Source organism: Arachis ipaensis, chromosome B09 (genome assembly GCF_000816755.2).
Source record: "Arachis ipaensis cultivar K30076 chromosome B09, Araip1.1, whole genome shotgun sequence".
NCBI classification, from domain to species: domain Eukaryota; kingdom Viridiplantae; phylum Streptophyta; class Magnoliopsida; order Fabales; family Fabaceae; genus Arachis; species Arachis ipaensis.
Genome location: NC_029793.2, coordinates 5,846,473 through 5,869,114, shown reverse-complemented (window position 1 = coordinate 5,869,114; position 22,642 = coordinate 5,846,473). Strand labels below are relative to the sequence as shown.

At 34.0% G+C, this 22,642-nt stretch overlaps 2 protein-coding genes across 2 annotated transcripts in view; both read left to right on the top strand.

The window, feature by feature from the left end:
- Positions 16,364-16,822, top strand: LOC107614756. Its single transcript, XM_016316894.1, has one exon. It carries the CDS (start codon positions 16,364-16,366, stop codon positions 16,820-16,822), a length of 459 nt encoding a protein of 152 aa, XP_016172380.1.
- LOC107619802 (protein enabled homolog) overlaps positions 18,630-22,642 on the top strand; it is a 53,795-nt gene continuing 49,782 nt past the window's right edge. Inside the window, exons 1-4 of the mRNA XM_021111212.1 lie at positions 18,630-18,810; positions 20,058-20,408; positions 20,964-21,068; positions 21,173-21,482. Coding sequence (XP_020966871.1) covers positions 18,684-18,810; positions 20,058-20,408; positions 20,964-21,068; positions 21,173-21,482 — 893 coding nt within the window. The 5' untranslated portion in view covers positions 18,630-18,683. The remainder of the gene's footprint in view (positions 18,811-20,057; positions 20,409-20,963; positions 21,069-21,172; positions 21,483-22,642) is intronic.

Below are 22,642 nucleotides of genomic sequence, written 5' to 3'. Positions count from 1 at the left end.
GACGTTTGAAATTTTAAGATTAAATTAAAATTTAATCTAAATGTTGAAAATTAAAATAATATTTTACTCTTAATAAAAAAATCTCTAAAATAATAATTATTGACTGATTTTAACAACGAATTGCTTGACAAGTGAGATAGATAACTAAGTTGATATTATTTTATTTTGTTGTTCTAGAAAGGTGAATCACAAGAATGGACAGAGCCCGAGGAAGTTCCTAATTGTTTTGTTTCACATTTGGAACGTGTTACATTTTACATGTATCATGACTCGGAAGAGGAAAAAGAATTTATTACCTATATTCTAAAACAGGGGCTCATTTTGAAATCAGTTAAAATTTGGGCGGATCCGATGGGATTTGATGTTGTTAGCACTGATGAGGAAGAGTTATATCTTACACCAACTGGATCTAAGATATGCCAACTTGAGATTATATCATCTTAGCTTGTTAAGGTATCATCTCTATATCTATTCGAACTATGGGCCATGTTACATTTCTTGTCTTTTTTTGTGACATATAATCCTTACTTTATGGATCATCAATTTTGGAATCCAAATTAATCTATATATATGTTGACCATGCAATAATTGTGTTGGAATGGTAGATTGATAGTTGATGGCAGTGTTTGATACATGTATGTATGGATGTATTGTTGTACTGTATGTGTTAATAATAATTAAGGTAATGTTTGTTTTTAGAGACTAAATCTGCAATTGAGAGATTGGGATCTAGTCTTATATTTAGTGGTGAAAGATTGAAATTAAAATTTTAGTTCTTTCCGTATTTTTAGAAAATAATAAAAAAAATTAAAATTTTAATGATATTTTTTTAAAAAAATATTTTTATTTAATTTTTTAAATTTTAAATTTATTTTTTAATTTTTATATTTATTTTAAATTAAATATAATATTAAAATATAATTCAGTTCAATATATTTTATGTCAATGACACGCGACATATTAGGTGTCATATATATGATATATCATAACTTTATTTAAAGTCAAATTAGTCCGTGAATATATTTCTGTAATCGTTGGGGTGTATTTCTGTAATCGTTTGAATTGAATGGACGCAGGTGTTCTGAATTGAATTGATAATCTCTAAGAGGAGGAAAAGAAAGAGTAGGAAAAAAAGAAGTGATAGTTCTTGTAAAACTTGAGAAGGGGGGTTGAATCAAGTTAGCTTAAAACTTAAAGTTTCAAACTCTGTTTTTGCTGTTGATTGAGTTGCAGGAGATTATTTGAAATTATCTCATACGCAGAACATAAAAAGAGCAGAGAAGAGGAGAAAGAGGCCACCATGTATCCTGGTTCGGATTCTCAGTGCCAGGAATCCTACGTCCAGTCTCCACCACAAACCATGGTGGAATTTTTACTATTAATTCTCAGGTTACATACACCAATACTATTGAATTACTCCCTAATTCAACTTGTATCTACCCCTAAGCTTTCTTCACCAAAGCTTAGCAACTCCAAAGTGATGTCCCAACTTGGAAGGGAAATCTAAACAGATTCAATCTCATCAAGTGCTAACCCAACTTGGCAAGGGGAACTAAGCCTAGTTCATAAACCCAAATTACATAAGAAATTAGTGGCTATTTTGCATCACTTTTGCCTTTTCTCTCTTGGCTTTTGAACCTCACATAATTGCCTTTTCAAAACAAAAAATAACGCAAGACAGCCATAACACAAAGATCAGAATTAAGCTTGAGTAAAAGAAAAAGATTCCAGCTCAATGTATGAGATGGTGCTCTGTATGTGTGCTCTCTTTTTCTTGACTTGAAATGGTGGAGTGAAGCTTGTTATATATCTTCAGCTTGTCTTCATTGTAGCTTCATCCTTTTGCTTATCCTTGCTGCCCGTTGGAGCTGGCACAGTTAGCAAGCTGTCCTTCTTTATCATGCTTCACAACCCTTGCTGCTGGAGGAGCTCGTCCACCACCTCTATGGTCCTTTTCCTTGCTTTCTTCCTTGGCATGCTCTTCTTTTGTATTCTGCTCTATTTTCTTGCTGCTGCCGCTCTGTGCTCTTTGCTCGTTTGTCTTTTGCTCAACCACGATCCTAGTATTGCTCAGCTGATGTCCTTGGGTTAGTGGTTGTCCTAGTGTCTTTTCTTGCTTTTATAGAGCCACACCTATCCTTGCATGATACAGGTGTCCTCTCATAACAATTGGTAAAACATATAAACATTTAATTGCTGAATGGTACTATGAGAAATTGTTGGACTTGTTGACAGCACTAAGGAACAATGTGAGATGTTCTTCTATTTGCTGTGATGAGCTGATGCAGCATGAACTAGAGTATTTGAGCCTGCAACACTAAAAACACTCATCAAACAATATTGGGCTTTTAACCCAAATGAATGTTTGTCATCATAACTTAACCCAAAATCAAACTAGGCTCAACAATTTTTTCCTTGATGACAAACATGATAAAATAGAAAAATTAAGAAAACTAATTTGAAAGAGTTAAGAACACTTCCCTTTGATGACATTTGGATTTTGAGTTGCTCCCCCTCAATGCTAGCATTACTCCCCCTTGATCATGGCTCACATCTTTACCTGGACAAAAACTTTAAAAACAGCCAAGACCAATATTTCCAAGTAATATATCATAGTAATGGAAGCATAGAGCAATTAACACTAAGCACAACACAGGATAAATTATAGCACCACAAAATATTGTTCTTAACTATTACTGTTAACCCCTAAGCCAAAGCTAACATTCCTTTTCTTTTCTCCCCCTTTTGTCATCAAGGGAGGAAACGAAAATAACCTGCACAAAATTTGTTAGTGGCTGGTGCATATAGTTTAAGTAGCATAATATTTAAGGTCTTTACAGTCATCCAGAAAATTAAACAAGTGCAAAAAGTACACTAAGTCATCAATAAAAATTGAAAACGCCCCATAGTTTTCAATAAAGAAAAGCCCATAGTTCCAGAGACTGCTTCAGCACTTGATGCCCATCATTCATTATGGTCAGAATTGAATCCATTAGCTTCATAGTGACTTAATGAAGTTTACTCATCATCTGCCAAAAAAAATCTCACCGCGATTTATGAGGCAAAACACGAAAGATCTCATTATTTGAATCATTAAGAAAACAAAGATGAAGCAAGAATGCCCAATTCAGTTCGTAACTTGTAGAACATCTCCTATATCAATGGTTTGGTGAAAATATCTGCTAGCTGACCTTCAGAGTTAACAAACTGAATATCTAAATTTCCATTTTGCACATGTTCTCTTATAGAATGAAATCGAACTTCAATGTGCTTTGTTCTTGAGTGCAAAACTAAGTTTTTGGAAATATTAATAGCACTCATGTTGTCACAAAATAGTGGAATATTAGAGACATTTAGTTTATAGTCAGCTAGTTGAGTTTTCAGCCATAATAATTGAGAGCAACAAGAGGAGGCTGCAATGTACTCAGCTTCAGCTGTTGAGAGTTCCACTATAGCTTGCTTCTTGCTAGACCAAACAATGAGAGATTGCCCAAGAAAACAGCACATGCCACTTGTGCTTCTTCTATCAATCCTGTCCCCAGTAAAATCTGCATCACAGAAACCCACTAATTGAAAGGAATCAGTCTTAGGAAACTATAACCCATAATCAGTGGTACCAAGTACATATTGGATGATCCTCTTGACAGCTGAGAGATGGGACTCCTTAGGCTTTAATTGAAACCTTGAGCAAACTCCATCACTTTGGATGATATCAGGCCTTGAGGAGGTTAGATACATCAAGGATCCAATCATCCCTCTATATCGTGTCTCATCAACATCTCTACCATGTTCATCCTTATCAAGCTTGATATTAGGATGCATGGGAGTTCCCATTGGCTTAGCAAAGTCCAGCCCAAATTTCTTGACAAGTTCCTTTGTATATTTTTCTTGATGGATGAATATACCTTCTGCATTTTACTTGATTTGCAAGCCTAGAAAGAAATTGAGCTCTCCCATCATGCTCATATCAAATTCATTAGTCATAAGCTTAGCAAAATCTGCACACAAATCCTCATTAGCCGAACCAAAAATTATATCATCAACATAAACTTGCACAAGAATAAAATGATCATGATAGTTCTTAATAAATAAAGTGGTGTCAGTGGCTCCTCTTTGAAAATTGTTTTTCAATAAAAATGAGCTAAGCCTCTCATACCAAGCTCTAGGAGCTTGTCTCAAACCATATAGGGCTTTAGCTAGTTTGAAACATGGTTAGGAAAAGATTTGTTTTCAAACCCAGGTGGTTGAGCCACATAAACCTCTCTATCTATTATGCCATTAAGAAAAGCACACTTTACGTCCATTTGGAATAGCTTGAAGCCACAATGAGCTGCATAAGCAAGGAGCAATTTGATGGCTTCCATTCTAGCTACTGGTGCAAAGGATTCATCGAAGTCAATCCCTTCTTCTTGATCATAGCCTTGAGCAACCAATCTGGCTTTGTTTCGGACAATGGTTTCATCTTCACCCAACTTATTTCTAAAAATCTATTTAGTGCCAGTGACTTTCTTCCCATTTGAGTGAGGCACTAATGTCCAGACCTGATTTTTCTCAAACTGCTGCAATTCTTCCTTCATAGCTAACACCCAAGATGGATCAGCAAACGCTTCTTGGATGTTTTGAGGTTCAATCTTTGATATAAGAGCTAAGTTGTTGGATTCAGCTCTTCTCAAAGATGATCTTGTTGATATTTCTTTGGAGGGATCACCAATTATGAACTTCTCAGGATAGTTTTTCAGAAACTTTCATTCCCTGGGCTTTCTTGGTTGAGTTGAGGATTCAGGTTCCTCTTGATCAACAATGGCCTCTTCATCAGTGTTTTCTGCAGTGACAGGAGATAATTCCAAATTGTCTCCTGCAAAATTTGAGTTTTCGTTGCTAACAGGTGCAACTTCATGAGAACTTGAATTTTGAGGAACTGGCTCAGCATTCTTGGATAAATCAGCTTCAAAACCTGGACTATCATCAATGCAAACACTGGGAACATTGTTAGACTCATAGAAAGTGACATGCATGGTTTCCTCAAGAGTTTTGGAGTTTTTGTTATAGACTCTATAAGCCTTGCTATTTGTGGAATAACCCAGAAAGATGCCTTCATGTGTTTTAGGATCAAATTTTCCTAAGTTTTCTTTGATATTCAGAATGAAACACTTGCAGCCAAACACATGAAAATAACTAAGATTGGGAGGATGCCCTTTCCAAAGTTCATATGGGATTTTCTTCAAAAACTTCCTAATGATGGTTCTATTTAAAACATAGCAAGCTGTATTCACAGCTTCAGCCCATAAGAACTTGAGGATTTCATATTCACATAACATAGCTCTAGCCATTTCTTGTAAACTTCTATTTCTTCTCTAACTACACTATTTTGTTGAGGTGTTCTTGGACAAGAGAAGTTATGTGATATGCCTTGTTCATCACAAAAGGATTCAAAGAATTGATTTTCAAATTCTTTACCATGATCACTTCTAATTGAAACAATTTTTAAACTTTTTTCATTTTGAATCTTTTTGCTGAATTTCTCAAAAACAAAAAAAAGTCTCATGTTTATGAGCAAGAAAGAACACCCAGCCAAATCTAGTATAGTCATCCACAATTATCATGCCATAACTCTTTTCTCCAAGACTTTGAGTCCTAGTTGGTCCAAACAGGTCAAGATGCAACAACTCCAATGGTTTCTTAGTAGAGACATCTTTCTTGGGTTTGAAAGAGGTTTTAATTTGTTTACCCATTTGACAAGCATCACAAATGATGTCCTTATCAAATTTTATATTAGGAAGACCTCTAACTAAGCCTCTCTTTACAAGCTTAGAAATTTGGAACATGCTAGCATGTCCTAACCTCTTATGCCACATCCATTTTTCAGATTCCATTGAAGAGAAACAAGTCACATTTTGAACTTTTAGATCATCTAGGGTGATACCATAAACATTGTCACTTCTTTTGGCAACAAATAAAACAGTCCCTGTTTTCTCATTTATGACTCTACAATCAGATTTTCTAAGGGTTACAACATATCCAAGATCACACAATTGACTTATGCTCAATAGATTATGCTTTAACACATCAACTAAAAAGACACTATCAATGCAAGTTGAAAAATCTTTGCCAACCTTACCAATGGCAATTATTTTACCTTTACCATTATCTCCAAAAGTGACAAATCCTCCATTATACTTGTTGAGTTTAATGAAGACAGTATCCCTTCCGGTCATATGCCTTGAACAACCACTATCAAGATACCACATGTCCATTTTCTTCTTGGATGCAAGGCAAACCTCATCTTCATCATTATGATCTGCCATCAGACATAGTTGAGCTTCTTGATCTGAGCTCTCTGAGCCGGTGTCGTTCTCCAAGTCCTCCCATGTTTTCATCATCACCTTCTTTTTGTCTTTCTTAGATTTTTCGCCTTTCTTAAGTTGAGGGCAATCTGACTTGAAGTGACCAGGTTCCTTGCAGTGATGGCATGTGAACTTGACTTGATATTTCTTGACATCTTTGGATGAAGAGCTTCCTTTGCCTTTGCTTTTGTATCTCAATAGCCTTCTCATTTTTCTTGCAAAGAGCACCATTTCTTCATCTGAGAAACTGTCATCAGATTCTTCTTCTTGGGCTGTCATTCTTGATTTTAGTGCTATACTTTTCTTTTTGTCATCTTTGTCTTGAGACATGTGAGTGGTTTCATAGGCCAGCAGCTTGCCTCTCAGCTCATCATAGGTGATTTTGATCAAATCATTCCTTTTAGAGATGGCTGTGCTTTTTACTTCTCATTTCTTAGTAAGACTTCTCAAAATCTTTCTTACTAGAGTTTCTTCAGAGTAGTTCCTTCCCATGGCGTCCAGATTGTTGATGATTATTGAGAACCTTTCGAACATTTGATCGATGCTCTCATCTTCCTTCATACTGAACATTTCATACTCCTTCATCAGCATGTCAATTCTGGTTTCCCTCACTTGTTTAGTGCCTTCATGAGTGAGTTTGAGCTTGTCCCATATTTCTTTAGCCGTTTTGCACCTTGACACCTTTCTGAACTCTTCAAAACTAATTGTGCAGTGCATCAGGTTGATTGCTTTGGCATTGAGTTCAACCTTCTTCTTTTCTTCATCTGTCCATTCACTGTCTTCTTTTGCCACAACTTCTCCATCAGCATTCTGTTTAGTGGGGACATCTGGTCCGTTGAGAATGATCTTTCAGATGTTGTAGTCGATTGACTGCACGAATATTCTCATTCTTTCTTTCCAGTAAGAGTAGTTGCTGCCATTGAAGTAGGGAGGTCTATTATTAGACTTCCCTTCAGTGAGAGTGAACGCCACGATGTTGGGACTCATGTTGTTGGCCATGGATCTTTGCACAAAGCTGTGAAGCTTGACTCCTTGAGACCTTACTCTTGATACCAATTGATGGTTCTTGTAGAACTTGAGAAGGGGGGGTTGAATCAAGTTAGCTTAAAACTTAAAGTTTTAAACTCTGTTTTTGCTGTTGCTTGAGTTGCAGGAGATTATTTGAAATTATCTCATACGCAGAACATAAAAAGAGCAGAGAAGAGGAGAAAGAGGCCAACATATATCCTGGTTCGGATTCTCAGTGCCATAAATCCTACGTCCAGTCTCCACCACAAACCATGGTGGAATTTTCACTATAATTCTCAGGTTACATACACCAATACTATTGAATTACTCCCTAATTCAACTAGTATCTACCCCTAAGCTTTCTTCACCAAAGCTTAGCAACCCCAAAGTGTTGTCCCAACTTGGAAGGGGAATCTAAACAGATTCAATCTCACCAAGTGCTAACCCAACTTGGCAAGGGAAACTAATCCTAGTTCATAAACCCAAATTACATTAGAAATCAGTGGCTATTTTGCATCACTCTTGCCTTTTCTCTCTTGGCTTTTGAACCTCACATAATTGCCTTTTCAAAATAGAAAATAACGCAAGACAGCCATAACACAAAGATCAGAATTAAGTTTGAGTAGAAGAAAAAGATTCCAGCTCAATGTATGAGATGGTGCTCTGTATGTGTGCTATCTTTTTCTTGACTTGAAATGGTAGAGTGAAGCTTGTTATATATCTTCAGCTTGGCTTCATTGTAGCTTCATCCTTTTGCTTGTCCTTGCTGCCCGTTGGAGCTGGCACAGCTAGCAAGCTGTCCTTCTTCATCATGCTCCACTACCCTTGCTGCTGGAGGAGCTCGTCCACCACCTCTGTGGTCCTTTTTCTTGCTTTCTTCCTTGGCATGCTCTTCTTTTGCATTCTGCTCCATTTCCTTGCTGCTGCCGCTCTGTGCTCTTTGCTCGTTTGTGTTTTGCTCAACCACGATCCTAGTATTACTCAGCTAATGTCTTTGGGTTAGTGGTTGTCCTAGTGTCCTTTCTTGCTTTTACAGAGCCACACCTGTCCTTGCATGATACAGCTGTCCTCTCATAACAATTGGTAAAATATATAAACATTTAATTGCTGAATGGTGCTATGAGAAATTGTTGGACTTGTTGACAGCACTAAAGAACAATGTGAGCTGTTCTTCTATTTGCTGTGATGGACTGATGTAGCATGAACTAGAATATTTGGACCTGCAATACTAAAAATACTCATAAAACAATATTGAGATTTTAACCCAAATGAATGTTTATCATCATAACTTAACCCAAAATCAAACTAGGCTCAACAAGAAGAAAAGACTTATAATTAAAGTTTAGATCCTTACACGTGACACTTTATAGTTTGTTGTTCATATGATCATATCACATTAGCGCGCCATAATAGTAAAACTTATATTATTAGAAAGGTTTATGGTGGAAAATTCTATATATTTTGCATGTTTATCGGTCTTTTTTTTTTTCCAATCGTGAAATTCTATTTAAGAGTATATACATAAAATTATAAATATTAAATTAAATAAAATAACTGTGATTATTATCTCGTTGTCATTACTCTTACTAATTATCGATCTTCATTCAATGCCGTGCCTTATTGTAGTATGTATCACATTATAAATGCACATAATAAATTTAGACTAACTTCAAAGTTTGAAATTAAACTACTTAATTTAGAAGCTGTGGGCTTCATTACTTCACTTTAAGAATATCTCTAAATAGATTAAAAGTACGATAATTATTGCATGGATTTATTAAATTATAAAACTTAAGCACCACAAATAATTATTTTAATTATTTAAAGAACTTTAATTCAATATAAAAAAATATTATTTTAACAGCACAAAGAAACAAGCAATAGGTATCTTTTTGTGTTGCCTTAAACAAGTTTTCAGTTATTTCTTATACGCCAAAAGGAGTCTTTTAAGTATATGTGCTTAAATGTAATGGAATTATTCCATGATTCTATGATAATATACATAGATATAAAATTTATGAAAAAAATTATTTATTTTAAAAATTTTAAAATATAAATTTATCATGTATACCCTCATTCAATAGCCATTGAATTAATTTAAATTTTTTAGATTATAAAAATTTTGATATTACATCATAATATCATTTATTCTTATCAAGAATATATTGCAAATATTTTTTTATTGAACAATTATAGTGTGACTAGTCGTTTACTCTAAACCGTGTTTTTTATTCCAAACGTTCTATTTTTTAAATTATCAATTTTTTTTTTAAATCACAAATTATCAACTAAGTATAAACATTTCTAGCAATTATACGAATAAAATTTATATTATGTTATCTTCTTCCAATTTATATGTATACTACTCATCTGTTATACCTGATTGGTATTTTATTGTCCAAGTTTAAATAATTAACCTTAGCTTGTGATTTATTGTTGACTATATATGTATTAAATTAGTAAAAACCAATCATATGAGTTTTGAAAGTTGGTGGCGAAAGTGACAGGTCTTCAAGAACGAATTCTTCAAATCCAACCCCGGAAAGAATGTGATGCCCTTTGAGCTTCTCGTTACAAATTTGCATTTGATCAAATCTATGTAATTATCCTTCATAGTTAAGTTAATTAATAATCCGGTCTCTAATAATATTTCATAGAATATTCCGAGATCAAATTGTGTTATTATTTAATTTGTAAACTTGTACGGACAAGAATAAATCAAATATTGAAAGGTAAAAAGCACCTTTCCTATGAATACCAACCTCTAATCTATTACGTATATATATATGTTCGTCCTTTACAAAAGAAACAAAAGGGATTATATTTTTTTTTCGTTATTACATTAATTTATTGATTTTATTCTATCTGGCAAAATTAAGGAGTAAAAAAAAAATTAAAAGAACACAAGAAAAATATGAGATTTTCAAATATATAATTTATGATAAATTAAACTGCCTTATATATTCATTATTTTAGAGTCATTATTTGGTGAATCATGCATCTTATTTACTCAACTAGATAAATTATTTTATCACTTATTCATCATTAGAAGATTTTATATAAATATAAAAAATTAATAAACACTATAAGAAAAATAGACTATTACTATGTTTTTAAAACGTGCCGAAAAATTAAAAAAAAAGTATAATAATAATTTTTCGTCACTTTTTTAAACTATTAACACGCTTTTAAAAGGATCATAATTATAAGTGTGTCAATTGCTCTATCATCATATTTTTATTGATTTATTGATATAATTTTTTTTGTCACGCTTTTATCTATTGCCACGCTTTTACAAAGATGAGTTAACTTATTAGTAAAAGCGAGTTATGTTTTGAGCAAATTTTATTCTAATGATATGCTCCCTTGAATTAAGTTTTTTGATAAAAAAAAAAACAAAAATTAGAAAAATATTTTTCTTGATTTCTATTGGTTTGAAACTTGCTGTGCAATCCATCCTACAAAGTGTTGACAAAGTCAAAAGTCAATGAAAGCAAGTTATCACACGCATTGGAATACTAAGTTACTTGTCTTAGTGCAACTCAACAGCCTCATATAAATAACTTCGATATAAAATGCAAACCTTCTTCAATAATTTAACAAATATCTTTCAACAAACAACTGCCATGTCGGTGAAGAAATCTCTATCACTTAACGGAGGAAACGCCATTACCATCCTTAAGGGCCAGAAGCCGGCGAAACGCGGCCGGTTCAAGCGGTGGTTTTCGTCGGCGGAGGAGGTGTCGTTGGAGCCGGGGAAGAAGCTTAAAGAAATGGACTCAAACAAATTGAAAGATGAGATCAAGAAGTGGGCTAAGGCTGTTGTAGCGTATGCACGCCAAGTTAGTGGCCGTTTTGGAACTTCTAGAGTCTAGAGGCAAGTGATGATACTCGATCATATCGCAAATTCAATTTAATTTGTTACCTAGATTATTTTTTATTAGTAATAAATATAGGCTCAATTGTAATTAGTTAATTATTAATGACTAACTAATTACAATTGAGTCTGTATATCTATTGTTAATGAAAAATTATCTAGGAGCACAATTGTTGTCGATTTGGTGGGAGAAATTGGTGATGGATTGGAGAGTTTAATTTGAAGAAGAATATTATGAGTTTTACATCAAATGTTAGCGGGAATTTGTGCATATCCGTTAGAGAATTGGTTGTTGATGTATATATATCTTGGTGGGAATCAAGGCGTGGATCACAAGAACTATAGATACGATGAATTCATTGAATTGTATGGTGAATCTCAATGTAGTAAATTATGTGTACATTATTATCTAGAATTGGCAATTTATTATATTTTTTATTGAACTTAGAAATTACATTGTGGTGTCTGAAATGTATTTTTATAAAAAAAATAAAAAAAATTAAGATTGATTTTGGTTTTGTATTTGTTATTTTTGTTTTAATTTTTAATATTTTATATTCTTTAATTTTGTAAGAGGCGTTTTCACAAACACATAGCATGCATGGTAAATAATCTAATGAAAATAATAAATTGAACATGCAAGCAACCCTTTAAAAATAAATATATATATATATATATATAATTGTCATTAATTACGATTGTGTTACAAGAGAGAGAGAAAACCGTTAGAAAAAAGGGGAGCAACAGAAAAGGGATCTAACAAACTTTCACATGGAAGGAGAGGAGTGAGAAGCCAATATGAAGGAGCAGCAGGGGACTGAGAAGGGCATGGAGATTGTGAGAACCTTCTTTTTGCATCTATCTTTCATTCTCTTTGTTCTTCCTTTCTATTTGCTTACCCTGTGCTGATTCATGCTTTTTCTGCGCAGATGAACTTGGAACTTCTTGTTTTACCCAATTTTGCAAACATTTCCAATTTTTCCATTGATTCTATACCTTATACACTTCCACAGATTTATACCTAGTCTTAATTGTGTACTTCCATACAGCTATACGTTTGTTCCTTTTGATCTGGTAACAATTGGTGCTCTCATTGAGTCATGGCAGAAAATACCCGATTACAATCGATGCAGGCGGCTATCACCAAATTGACTGAACAGGTTGATGGCTAGCAAGAACAACTCACGGCGATGGCACAATCTTTGGCAGCGATTCAAGCCCACCTAGCCCCGAGAGTGGAGGAATCTCCAAAACCATATGCTCATCCCTCTGTCTTTGCTCTGCCACGCCAGATGAAGGTGGACTTCCCACGCTTCTCCGGCGGTGATGATGTGCTACAATGGATTTTTAGGGCTGAAAGATTCTTCAGGATTTATGATATTTCCGAGGATTAAAAACTCGACATAGTTGCGGTCAGCTTAGAAGGCAGAGCTCTGGCTTGGTTCCAAACTTGGGAGAAATTTGAACAGGTATATGACTGACTTTCTCTGTCTACTGCTATTCAAATTCAATTTGGACCATCACAGTTTGAGAACCCTCGCGAGGAATTGTTTAAGCTGAAACAATCTTCATCAGTCACAAAATACTTTGATGCTTTTAATGATCTGGCCGCGAGAGCGTATGGATTGGATGATACCCTGTTGTTAGACTGTTTTATTGGTGGGTTAATCCCGGAACTCAAACGCGAGGTCAAGTCTCGCTCCCCCACATCTCTGTGGCATGCGGTGTCTTTGGCCAAACTGTTTGAGGAAAAATTTCTACCACAGCCCCAGCGTTGGTGGAACTCACTCTCATCTCCCCCTTATTCGAAATCGCCCGCTACCCTTCCCCCCAAACCTCCCCTCTCGCCCCCATCTACTGTCACCCCGCCACAAAGTGCCCCTTTACTACCCACACCCACTAAGCCAGGGACCTTGCACAAATTAACCCCTACTGAGATTCAATTTCGACGGGAGAAGGGGGTGTGTTTTACATGCGATGAGAAGTACTTCCCTGGCCACAAATGTACAGCCAAGCATTACTTCCTAATTCAGACAATGGAAGAAGTGCCATCTGAGGAACCAATGTTAGAGGAAATTCATGAGATTAAGCAGCCGGAGGAGCCTTCTGAGGTAGTGGCAACACCAGAACCCTTGCACTTGTCCTATAATGTGCTAACAGGGAGACCGACCAAGAGGTCTATTCGCTTCTCTGGGACTGTTCAGGGCAGAGAGGTCCGAGTTTTGATGGATGGTGGTAGTTCGGATAATTTTATCCATCCCTCCTTAGCCCAACGTTTGAATCTGCCCATTCACCAGGCTCCACAATTTCAAGTTGAAGTTAGGAATGACGCCTTATTACAATGTGAAGGGGAAGTCCGACAGGTGCCTGTGATGATTCAAGGCCACACTCTGTTCATCACAACTTTTGTCCTCCCAATAGCGACTGAGGAACTTGTTTTGGGTGATGTTTGGCTCGAGACTTTGGATACTCATTTGGTGAATTATAGGAAGAAATTCATTACTTTTATGGATGGTAATAAGCTTGTGACCTTGCAGGGTGAATTGACTCACTTACCTACTCAAGTTCAGTTTCACAATCTCAAGCGTTTACATGCTGCACAAGAGATTTTAGAATTATATACTCTCCAGTTACACCCTATACCTGAAGAACCTCGACTGGTACTAGACCTGCCCACTTCCATGCCTCCGGATTTGGAAAAGCTATTGTACTCCTTTAAAGAGGTCTTTGATACACCCCACGGGTTACCCCCGGTGCGTTCTCGTGATCATAAAATTCACTTGCTGCCCAACTCGGCACCTGTAAAGGTGCGACCTTAGCGATACCCGCATAGTCAGAAATTCGAAATTGAGAGAATTGTGTGCGAAATGCTGGCCGAAGGGATCATACAACCAAGTGCCAGTCCTTTCTCTTCTCCAGTCCTTCTTGTTGAGAAAAAGGATGGCTCTTGGCGATTTTGCACCGACTATCGGGCTTTAAATGATGTGACCATTAAGGACTCTTTTCCTATGCCGACTGTGGATGAACTTCTGGATGAACTTTGCGGTGCCCAGTATTTTTCGAAATTGGACTTGCGGGCAGGATATCATCAAGTTCGTGTTAAGACAGAGGATCGTTACAAGACGGCGTTTCGGACTCACCAAGGCTTGTATGAATGGTTGGTAATGCCATTTGGCTTGACCAACGCTCCAACTACCTTTCAATGCCTTATGAACTCGGTGTTTGCTGCCGTGCTTCAAAAATTTGTGTTGGTTTTCTTCGATGACATACTAGTATACAGTCCAGATTGGCCCTCTCATTTGGAACATTTGCGACAGGTGCTATCCATATTGAAAGAGAATGTTTTATTTGCCAAACTTTCTAAGTGCTCATTCGGGCAAACACAGGTTGATTATTTGGGCCATGTGGTATCACGGGAGGGTGTCCTGGTCGACGAGTCAAAGGTGTAAGCTATTACTCAATGGCCACTCCCTACATCACTCAAACAATTACGTGTTTTTCTCGGTTTGGCTAGCTATTACCGCAAATTCATCCGGAATTTTGCTATCCTTGCGAGTCCTCTAACTGATCTCCTAAAGAAAGATGGTTTTGTCTGGTCTGATTGTGCCACAATGGCTTTTGTGAAATTGAAGGAGGTTCTCTCTCATGCTCCGGTATTGACTTTACCTGATTTTTCTAGGCCTTTTGTTTTGGAAACTGATGCATGTGGAACCGGAATTGGGGCTATTCTAAGCCAAGACGGTCACCCCATTGCTTATTTCTCCAAAAAGCTAGCACCAACAGCACAGAAACAATCGGCATATGCACGAGAAATGCAAGCAATTCTCGCGGCAGTGACTAAGTTTCGACATTATTTACTAGGCCATAAGTTTGACATCCGCACAGACCATAAAAGCTTGAAGGAACTCCAAACGCAAGTCATTCAGACACCAGAACAGCAAACTTGGTTGGCCAAACTACTTGGTTATGATTTCTCCATAAAATACAAGCAGGGGTGCGAGAATAAAGCAGCAGACGGATTGTCCAGATCATTCTGGCAGCTCTCCACAACTTCTTGGGCATTACTACCGCTCTTAAAGGATGAGCATCAACGGTTTCGGCCAGAAAGTGAATTTTCTAAGGATGAGATGAATTCTGGTAAGCTGCAGAACCGTGGTGGATTTTGGTACTGGATTGACCGATTAGTAATTCCAAATTCTTCATCTCTGGTAGAACACCTGTTACGAGAATTTCATGATTCAATTGTGGGTGGCCATGGCGGCGTGCAAAAAACATTATCTAGATTATCCGCCCAATTTTATTGGAAGAACATGGCGCAATCAGTGAAGGACTACATCAAATCTTGCTCCATTTGTCAACAGGCCAAATACAGCACCCAACCTCCGGCCGGTTTGTTGGAACCTCTCCCTATTCCGACACATATTTGGCAAGATCTTTCGATGGACTTCATCACCGGGTTACCCCCAGCCCACGGCTGCTCCGTCATATTGGTGGTGGTAGACCGTTTATCAAAATTTGCTCATTTCATACCGCTTCCGGCTGATTTCACAGCACCAAAAGTGGCAGAGGTCTTTCTTCGCGATGTGGTGAGTGTCCATGGTTTGCCTTAGTCCATTGTCTCGGATCGGGACAAAGTCTTCACGAGCAAGTTCTGGGAGCAGTGCTGTAAGGGACAAAGTATACGCTTGGCTAGAAGCTCGGCGTACCACCCGGAATCTGATGGCCAAACGGAGGTGCTAAACCGTTGCCTAGAGATGTATCTGCGGTGCTATACGCAAGAGAACCCGAAGGACTGGTATAACCTTTTACCGTGGGCGGCTTTTAGATATAACACTTCCTTTCACTCCTCTATCGGCATGTCACCATACAAAGCAGTGTTCGGCAAGGACCCTCCTCCTTTATTGCGATATGAGCCCCACCCGAAGGATCCCCCAGCTCTACAAGAACAACTACTCCTGCGAGACTCGGTGTTAGCTTCCTTAAAACTGAACTTACAAAAGGCCCAAACCAGAATGAAGAACCAGGCAGATAGCAAACGCAAAGAATTAGAATTTCAAGTGGGAGATTTTGTGTACGTCAAACTACAACCTTATCGCCAGCGATCTGTGGCCCTGAGGCGGAACCAGAATTATCCATGCGTTATTTTGGTCCTTTTTCCGTCATTGCTCGAATAGGTAAGGTAGCCTACAAGCTGGAACTCCCCAATACAGCCCGAATCCACCCTGTCTTCCACATATCTCTGCTCAAGAAGTGTGAAGGAGTCCCATCACCAGCTACCATCCCTTCTCCGCTGCTAGTAGATGAGAAGGGCTATCAATTACAACCTCAGACAACCTTGGGGCATCGGATGATAAAAAAAGATGGCAAGTGGATTGAAGAAGTTCTCATTAAGTGGCAAAATACCTTGGGAGAGGAGGCAACGTGGGAACCCTATGAAGAAATGAAGACACAATATCCTAATTTTGACCTTGAGGACAAGGTCCATTTCAATGGAGGGGGTAATGTTACAAGTGAGAGAGAGAAAACCGTTAGAAAAAAAGGAGAGCAACAGAAAGGGGATCTAACAAACTTTCACATGGAAGGAGAGGAGTGAGAAGCCAATATGAAGGAGCAGCAGCGGACTGAGAAAGGCATAGAGATTGTGAGAACCTTCTTTCTGCATCTATCTTTCATTTTCTTTGTTTTTCCTTTCTATTTGCTTATCCTGTGCTGATTCATGCTTTTTCTGCGCAGGTGAACTTGGAACTTCTTATTTTACCCAATTTTGCAAACATTTCCAATTTTTCCATTGATTCTATACCTTATACACTTCCACAGACTTGTACTTAATCTTAATTATGTACTTCCATACAGCTATACGTTTATTCCTTTTGATCTGGTAACAGATTGTCATTAATTACGTGCACATTTTTATTTAATTTTTTTTTATAAAGTCATAAACTGACATAATTAATTTTCCTATCAACATACATATATAACATATGGATACTATTTCTCAAACAGACATTACACGATGTATTGATCTAATGTTCTTTCACACATACTTTAGTTGTTAGATTATTTAAATTGGAATCTACTACTTCGACTATGCTAGATTGCTTGCAAGCATTATTGATATAATATTGTGGTTTCCGTATTTTAAAAAGACAAAGTTAAAAGAATATAAAATTCCAAAAGCAAAAATAGGCGAATTAAAAATATATATTCTTACTTTTCGCTAATGAAAAAAGTTAATATATTAGCCAAGTACTGTTTTAAATTTTAATGTTTAAATTAAAAATTTAATTATTCCGTTGATTTTTATAATTTTATCAAATTTTTAATTAGATTTTATATATATTTTTTAATTAAATTTTTATATTATATAAGATTTTATAACTAATAACCTTTTAATTATAAAATTTAATATGGTATAAGAACCTAATTAAAAAGAAAAAATTTATAAAGACTTAATTAAAAATTTAATAAAATTATTGGGATAATTAAACTTAAATTAAATTCTAATTTAATATCTAATGTATGAAATGTCTTTTTTTTTTGTCTCTAACACTTTATTGTGTCATTTTTGTTTTTTGTTTTTTTTGTCAAGATTAAAATTTTTTATTTAAAAATTCATCTTTTTCTATTATTATAATTTTTATTGTATATATTATTCTATCAATTTTATTACCAAATTACTACAATCACCACAACGACTACCACACTTATTATGTGATTATTAGTTTATTACTACTCCTTAAAATTAAAGAAATTGATGATGAAAGAAAAGAGGATATTTAGAAGGAAAAAAATTAACTAAAAAATAAAATAAAATAAAATGAATAGAAAATAAAAAGTCATTTCAAAGAAGGTTAAACAAAATGATTACTTAGTCCTAAACATTAGTTTACCACTATTAAGCACAGACACATTTTAGACACGACACTCATCGATACTCGTTCGATATACATGTTTGTTGTGTCCAATTATATCTTAATAAAAAATAAAAAAACTTTTTCAGACACATTTGAACACACCTAAATATCATTACATATCAGCGTGTCTAATTTTATTCTTAATATGTAATTTTGAAATAAATTTAGAAATAGTATATATTTATATAATTAAAATAAAATATTAAAAATAATTAAAAAATTAATTTATATTTTATAATATCAAAATATCATTATAATTTATCTAAAAAATACTTTATATTTTATATATATGTATTCTATATCTTATAAAATTTTAAAATTCGTGTGTTACCATATCTTTCGTATCGTGTCGTATCTCATATCCGTGACCGTTAATCATACGTTTACCCTATCAATATATATCTTCCTTGATATACATGACTCTTGGCTTTCTATATTGGCTAGATAATTGATTAAACCTTCATAAAATAATCATTTGCTTGCGAGAGAAGGTATTGATGAAATGTTATGATGGATTCCTAACATTATAAGAAGGTATTGATGAATCACTACATTCCATTCAAGCCAGAGAGTTACAACATGATTAACCCAAAGCTCTACCTTCCCTTTATTCTTCTTTTTATTTTTCACTTATTCTCTCATGTCTTGACACAAAAAATATCTGAGGGTAAGTATGATCTTTTCTTTTCATTTCAATTTTGCACTCAAACAAAACAGTTGTACTATATATTGAATAATTTTTTTCCATCTATTTTATGTAAAAAATAATTACCCTGAAATTAAAAGTAATTGTATCTTAAACTTTAATTTTAGAGAATTCCATGTTAATACTATATCTTGTTAATTATATCCTTTATATACTTAGAAAAAAATAATGTAACATATTTATTTAAAATATAAATATTTTTTTCAATTAGACTAGCTGATACGATACTAAAAATTTTGCATTAAAAATGGAGAAAATAAAAAATATTTTTAGAAATATTGGATGAACAATTATTTTTTTAAATCAAGTTTCGACTAAGTCTCTAAAACATTATTTTAAAAAAATAAAAAACAAAAAAACTTTTGAAGAAAACACAAAATTTCTTATAACCAACATAAAAATGTTTGAGAAAACTATTTTATAAAAACACAAATATTTTATATAAATAATAGAGTATGATAAGAGAAGAAGAATAATAAATATATTGAGAAGAAAGAAAATAAGAAGGAAAAAAAAAATCGCAATAACGGTGAAGAAGGGAAAAAAAACATGTTAGGAGACAAAATAAGAGGAGAAAAAAAAGAAAAAAAAAGAAAGAAAAGAAGGCGGGAAAAAGAAGGAGAGAAGATAAGAGTGAGAGAAGAAAAAGAAAGAACATTAATTCTATGTTTTGGACTTTTTGAGATATTTTATTTTAAATTTGATTTAATAAAAAATGACTTATTCACTTATCAGTGTACTCTTGTATTTTTAGTTTTTTACATATAATACAAAGGCCAAGAAAAACACATTACATTAAAATTGCCTTTACTTAATATATAAATCCTAGAGTTAAATTTATGGTAATCAATAATAGAGAAAATAAATTATATTTCTAATTGATAATTGAAATTATTTTAACTTTGCATCTTACCCAAATATATCCATTCATTTCTTTTTAAGCAACAATTGTCTGCCATCTTTTTTTTATTTTAGTAATATTAGAAAGATAAAAAAATAATTTAAATTTATTTTATTTAATATTTATTAATTTTAACAATGATTAACAAATATTAAATAAGATAAATTTAAATTTTTTTAATTAATTTTTTGTTATCAAATATTTCTCTTTTTTTGGAAATTTTTTTCCTTCTTATTATTTTGGCATGAAATTTAACTTTAATTTTAATTTTTGGTTGTTAAATTTTCATCCTATCCTACTTATTTAGTTAGCTATTATCTCATTTACCACCAAGGCGGATTCATAGTATATCCAACGGGATTAGAACCAATTCCTGTGCCGCCTCCGGGTTCACCTCCGCCACCCCCTCCACCTCCAGATTGGCCGCCTCGTCGGCCGCCGCGTCCACCTCCTCGTCCTAATTTGCTACCTTATCATACAAACTTGTTGGGTTACCATTCTAATGCCTTTCAAGGGATTAAGAAAAACCCCATATATACGTCTCACCTAGTTGGTTACTATCCTTATTATTATTATCAACCTTATTATATTCCTTTTCTGGTGCCTTCAACTAGAAGCAATCACTATCCTCGTGCCTTAAGCATGCAAGATACTATTGGTAAGAAATTCTAATATTTAAAACTTATTTTCTTTCCGCCACAGCCTTTTAATATTACAATTAGTATAACTTCATCTTAAAATGTTACTTATTATAGGTAACATATATATGCAGAGAGATTAATTTTGATGTATTGAAAATGTAAAAAAAAATTAGAGCAATGCTAGGGGACCAGCAACATTTGTGATTAGTAGCCATCAAATAGCCATCAATGATGATTTAATGGTGTGAGATTGTTGTGAGATTTCATCTAATGGCTCACCTTTCTTTGCTGGTTACATGCTGGCCAAAATTCAATAAAATTGCTGGTCTCCTAGACTTTTCCAAAAAATTATACGATTCTAATTAAATTCATATGTTTAGATAAAAATTTTAAATAATAAATTTAAAAAATAATTATTTTTGTTAATTTAAAAATATACAATTATATAAACTTTTTTTGTATTAACAATGTATAAAAATTAAATTCATATATCTAAAATATCTTTGCTTAACTAGGTACTAGTTTTATTTGTTCATTCTCTCTTTTTAGCCCCTTAATTTATGTAAATGTAGGGGTAGAATACTTTGACAAGGATGCCGGAAACAATTTTTTCAAGCATCCAACATTATTGTTGAAGGATTTGGAAAAAGGACAAAGACATGACCCTGCATATGTAGGTATGGTGAATTTCCAAATAATCTTGGTTGCTTCTTAAATTAAAATAATTAATCATCATTCCAAGGACATTCCATGGATTATTCCTTCTTTATTACTCCTTTAGTTAGAGATGATCCCAGTTACTACTATCAAGGAGGAATAATGGTGTATCCAATGGAAATAGAACCAATTCCGACAGTTCCATATCCAAATCCACAACATCCTTCTCCGATTCCAACCATACCAATTTCGCCTCCGTCTCTGCCTCTGCCTCGCCGTCCCCGTCCCCATCATCGTCAACCTCCTAGGCTACGAAAAGTTAAACAAAACCATGAATATCAACCTATTTCTTCTTTGATGCCTTCAACCAAAAGAAATCACTATACTCATTCAGCTACGTACCCATCAAGCCTTAAGCATGGTAGATTTTATTGGTGAGACATTCTAATATATTTATTAAAACTTAATTTCTATCTTTTCTTTTTCTCCCGTAGCTTCATTATTATATAAAATTTGAAAGTATAATTTCATGTTAAAAAGGTTTAATTATTCTTATGGTTCTTTTAATTTTATCAAATTTGTAAATAATTTTTTTTAATTAAGTCGTTATACTGTTTTTAAGTTTGTAATTAAGTTCTTTTTATGTCAAAAATATTAACAATAACAGAATATTTCTTTAAAAAAATATGTAGTCAAAGATTTAATTAGATTCTTAATTGTGAATACCTTCAATTTGCGAAAAAAATAGTCAATTAACTCTAATATTTTTTACACTAACAAGAACCTAATTATAAAATTAAACCAATATAGGAATCTAATTAAAAAAATATATAAAAATCTATCTAATTACAAATTTGATAAAACTATAACAACTATCAGAACAATTAAATCGGCTAAAAACAAACGTTTTTCATTTTTTTTAATAATTGAGGAGGAAGCTCAATCCACATATACTCTAAAAACTAAGGAAATGAATTTCTAAAATATATATGTACAATTTTGTTAGAGATGTAACAAATATTAACTAATTAATAACCAATCAACAATAAAATATTCTCACATTCAATAAATCAAAAATTGCACATCTAAATTTTAAACTTACATAAATATAATGATGAAAATTTATTATGTGCAATTAATTTTATGTTGTGAAATTAATAGCTGAGAACAGTTAAATAATTTGATTAATTTAGCTAAATTTTTATCTAACAATTTTGAGTTATTAATTTTATGTGAAGTTAACTGCACCTAAATTTTCACTAAATAATTAGAATGTAAAAATCTTACCATCTTAATTAATCTTACATTTGTCATTATTACACACATTTAACTATAAAAGAGTGCATTAATATATACGTAGATATAAAGACTATCTTGGCTATTTATTTTCCTATTAGTTCACTAATTTTATTTCTTTATCGTTCTCTATCATGTCCTACATTTAGTTATTTGCACTAAAGTGCATGATAACTGAACTTTTTATTAAAATCATAATCTTATTCTAATTAGCAATATTTCTTGTCAAAACAAACTAAATTTGTTATTATTATATCCTCAATATATATATATATATATATATATATACACACATGTG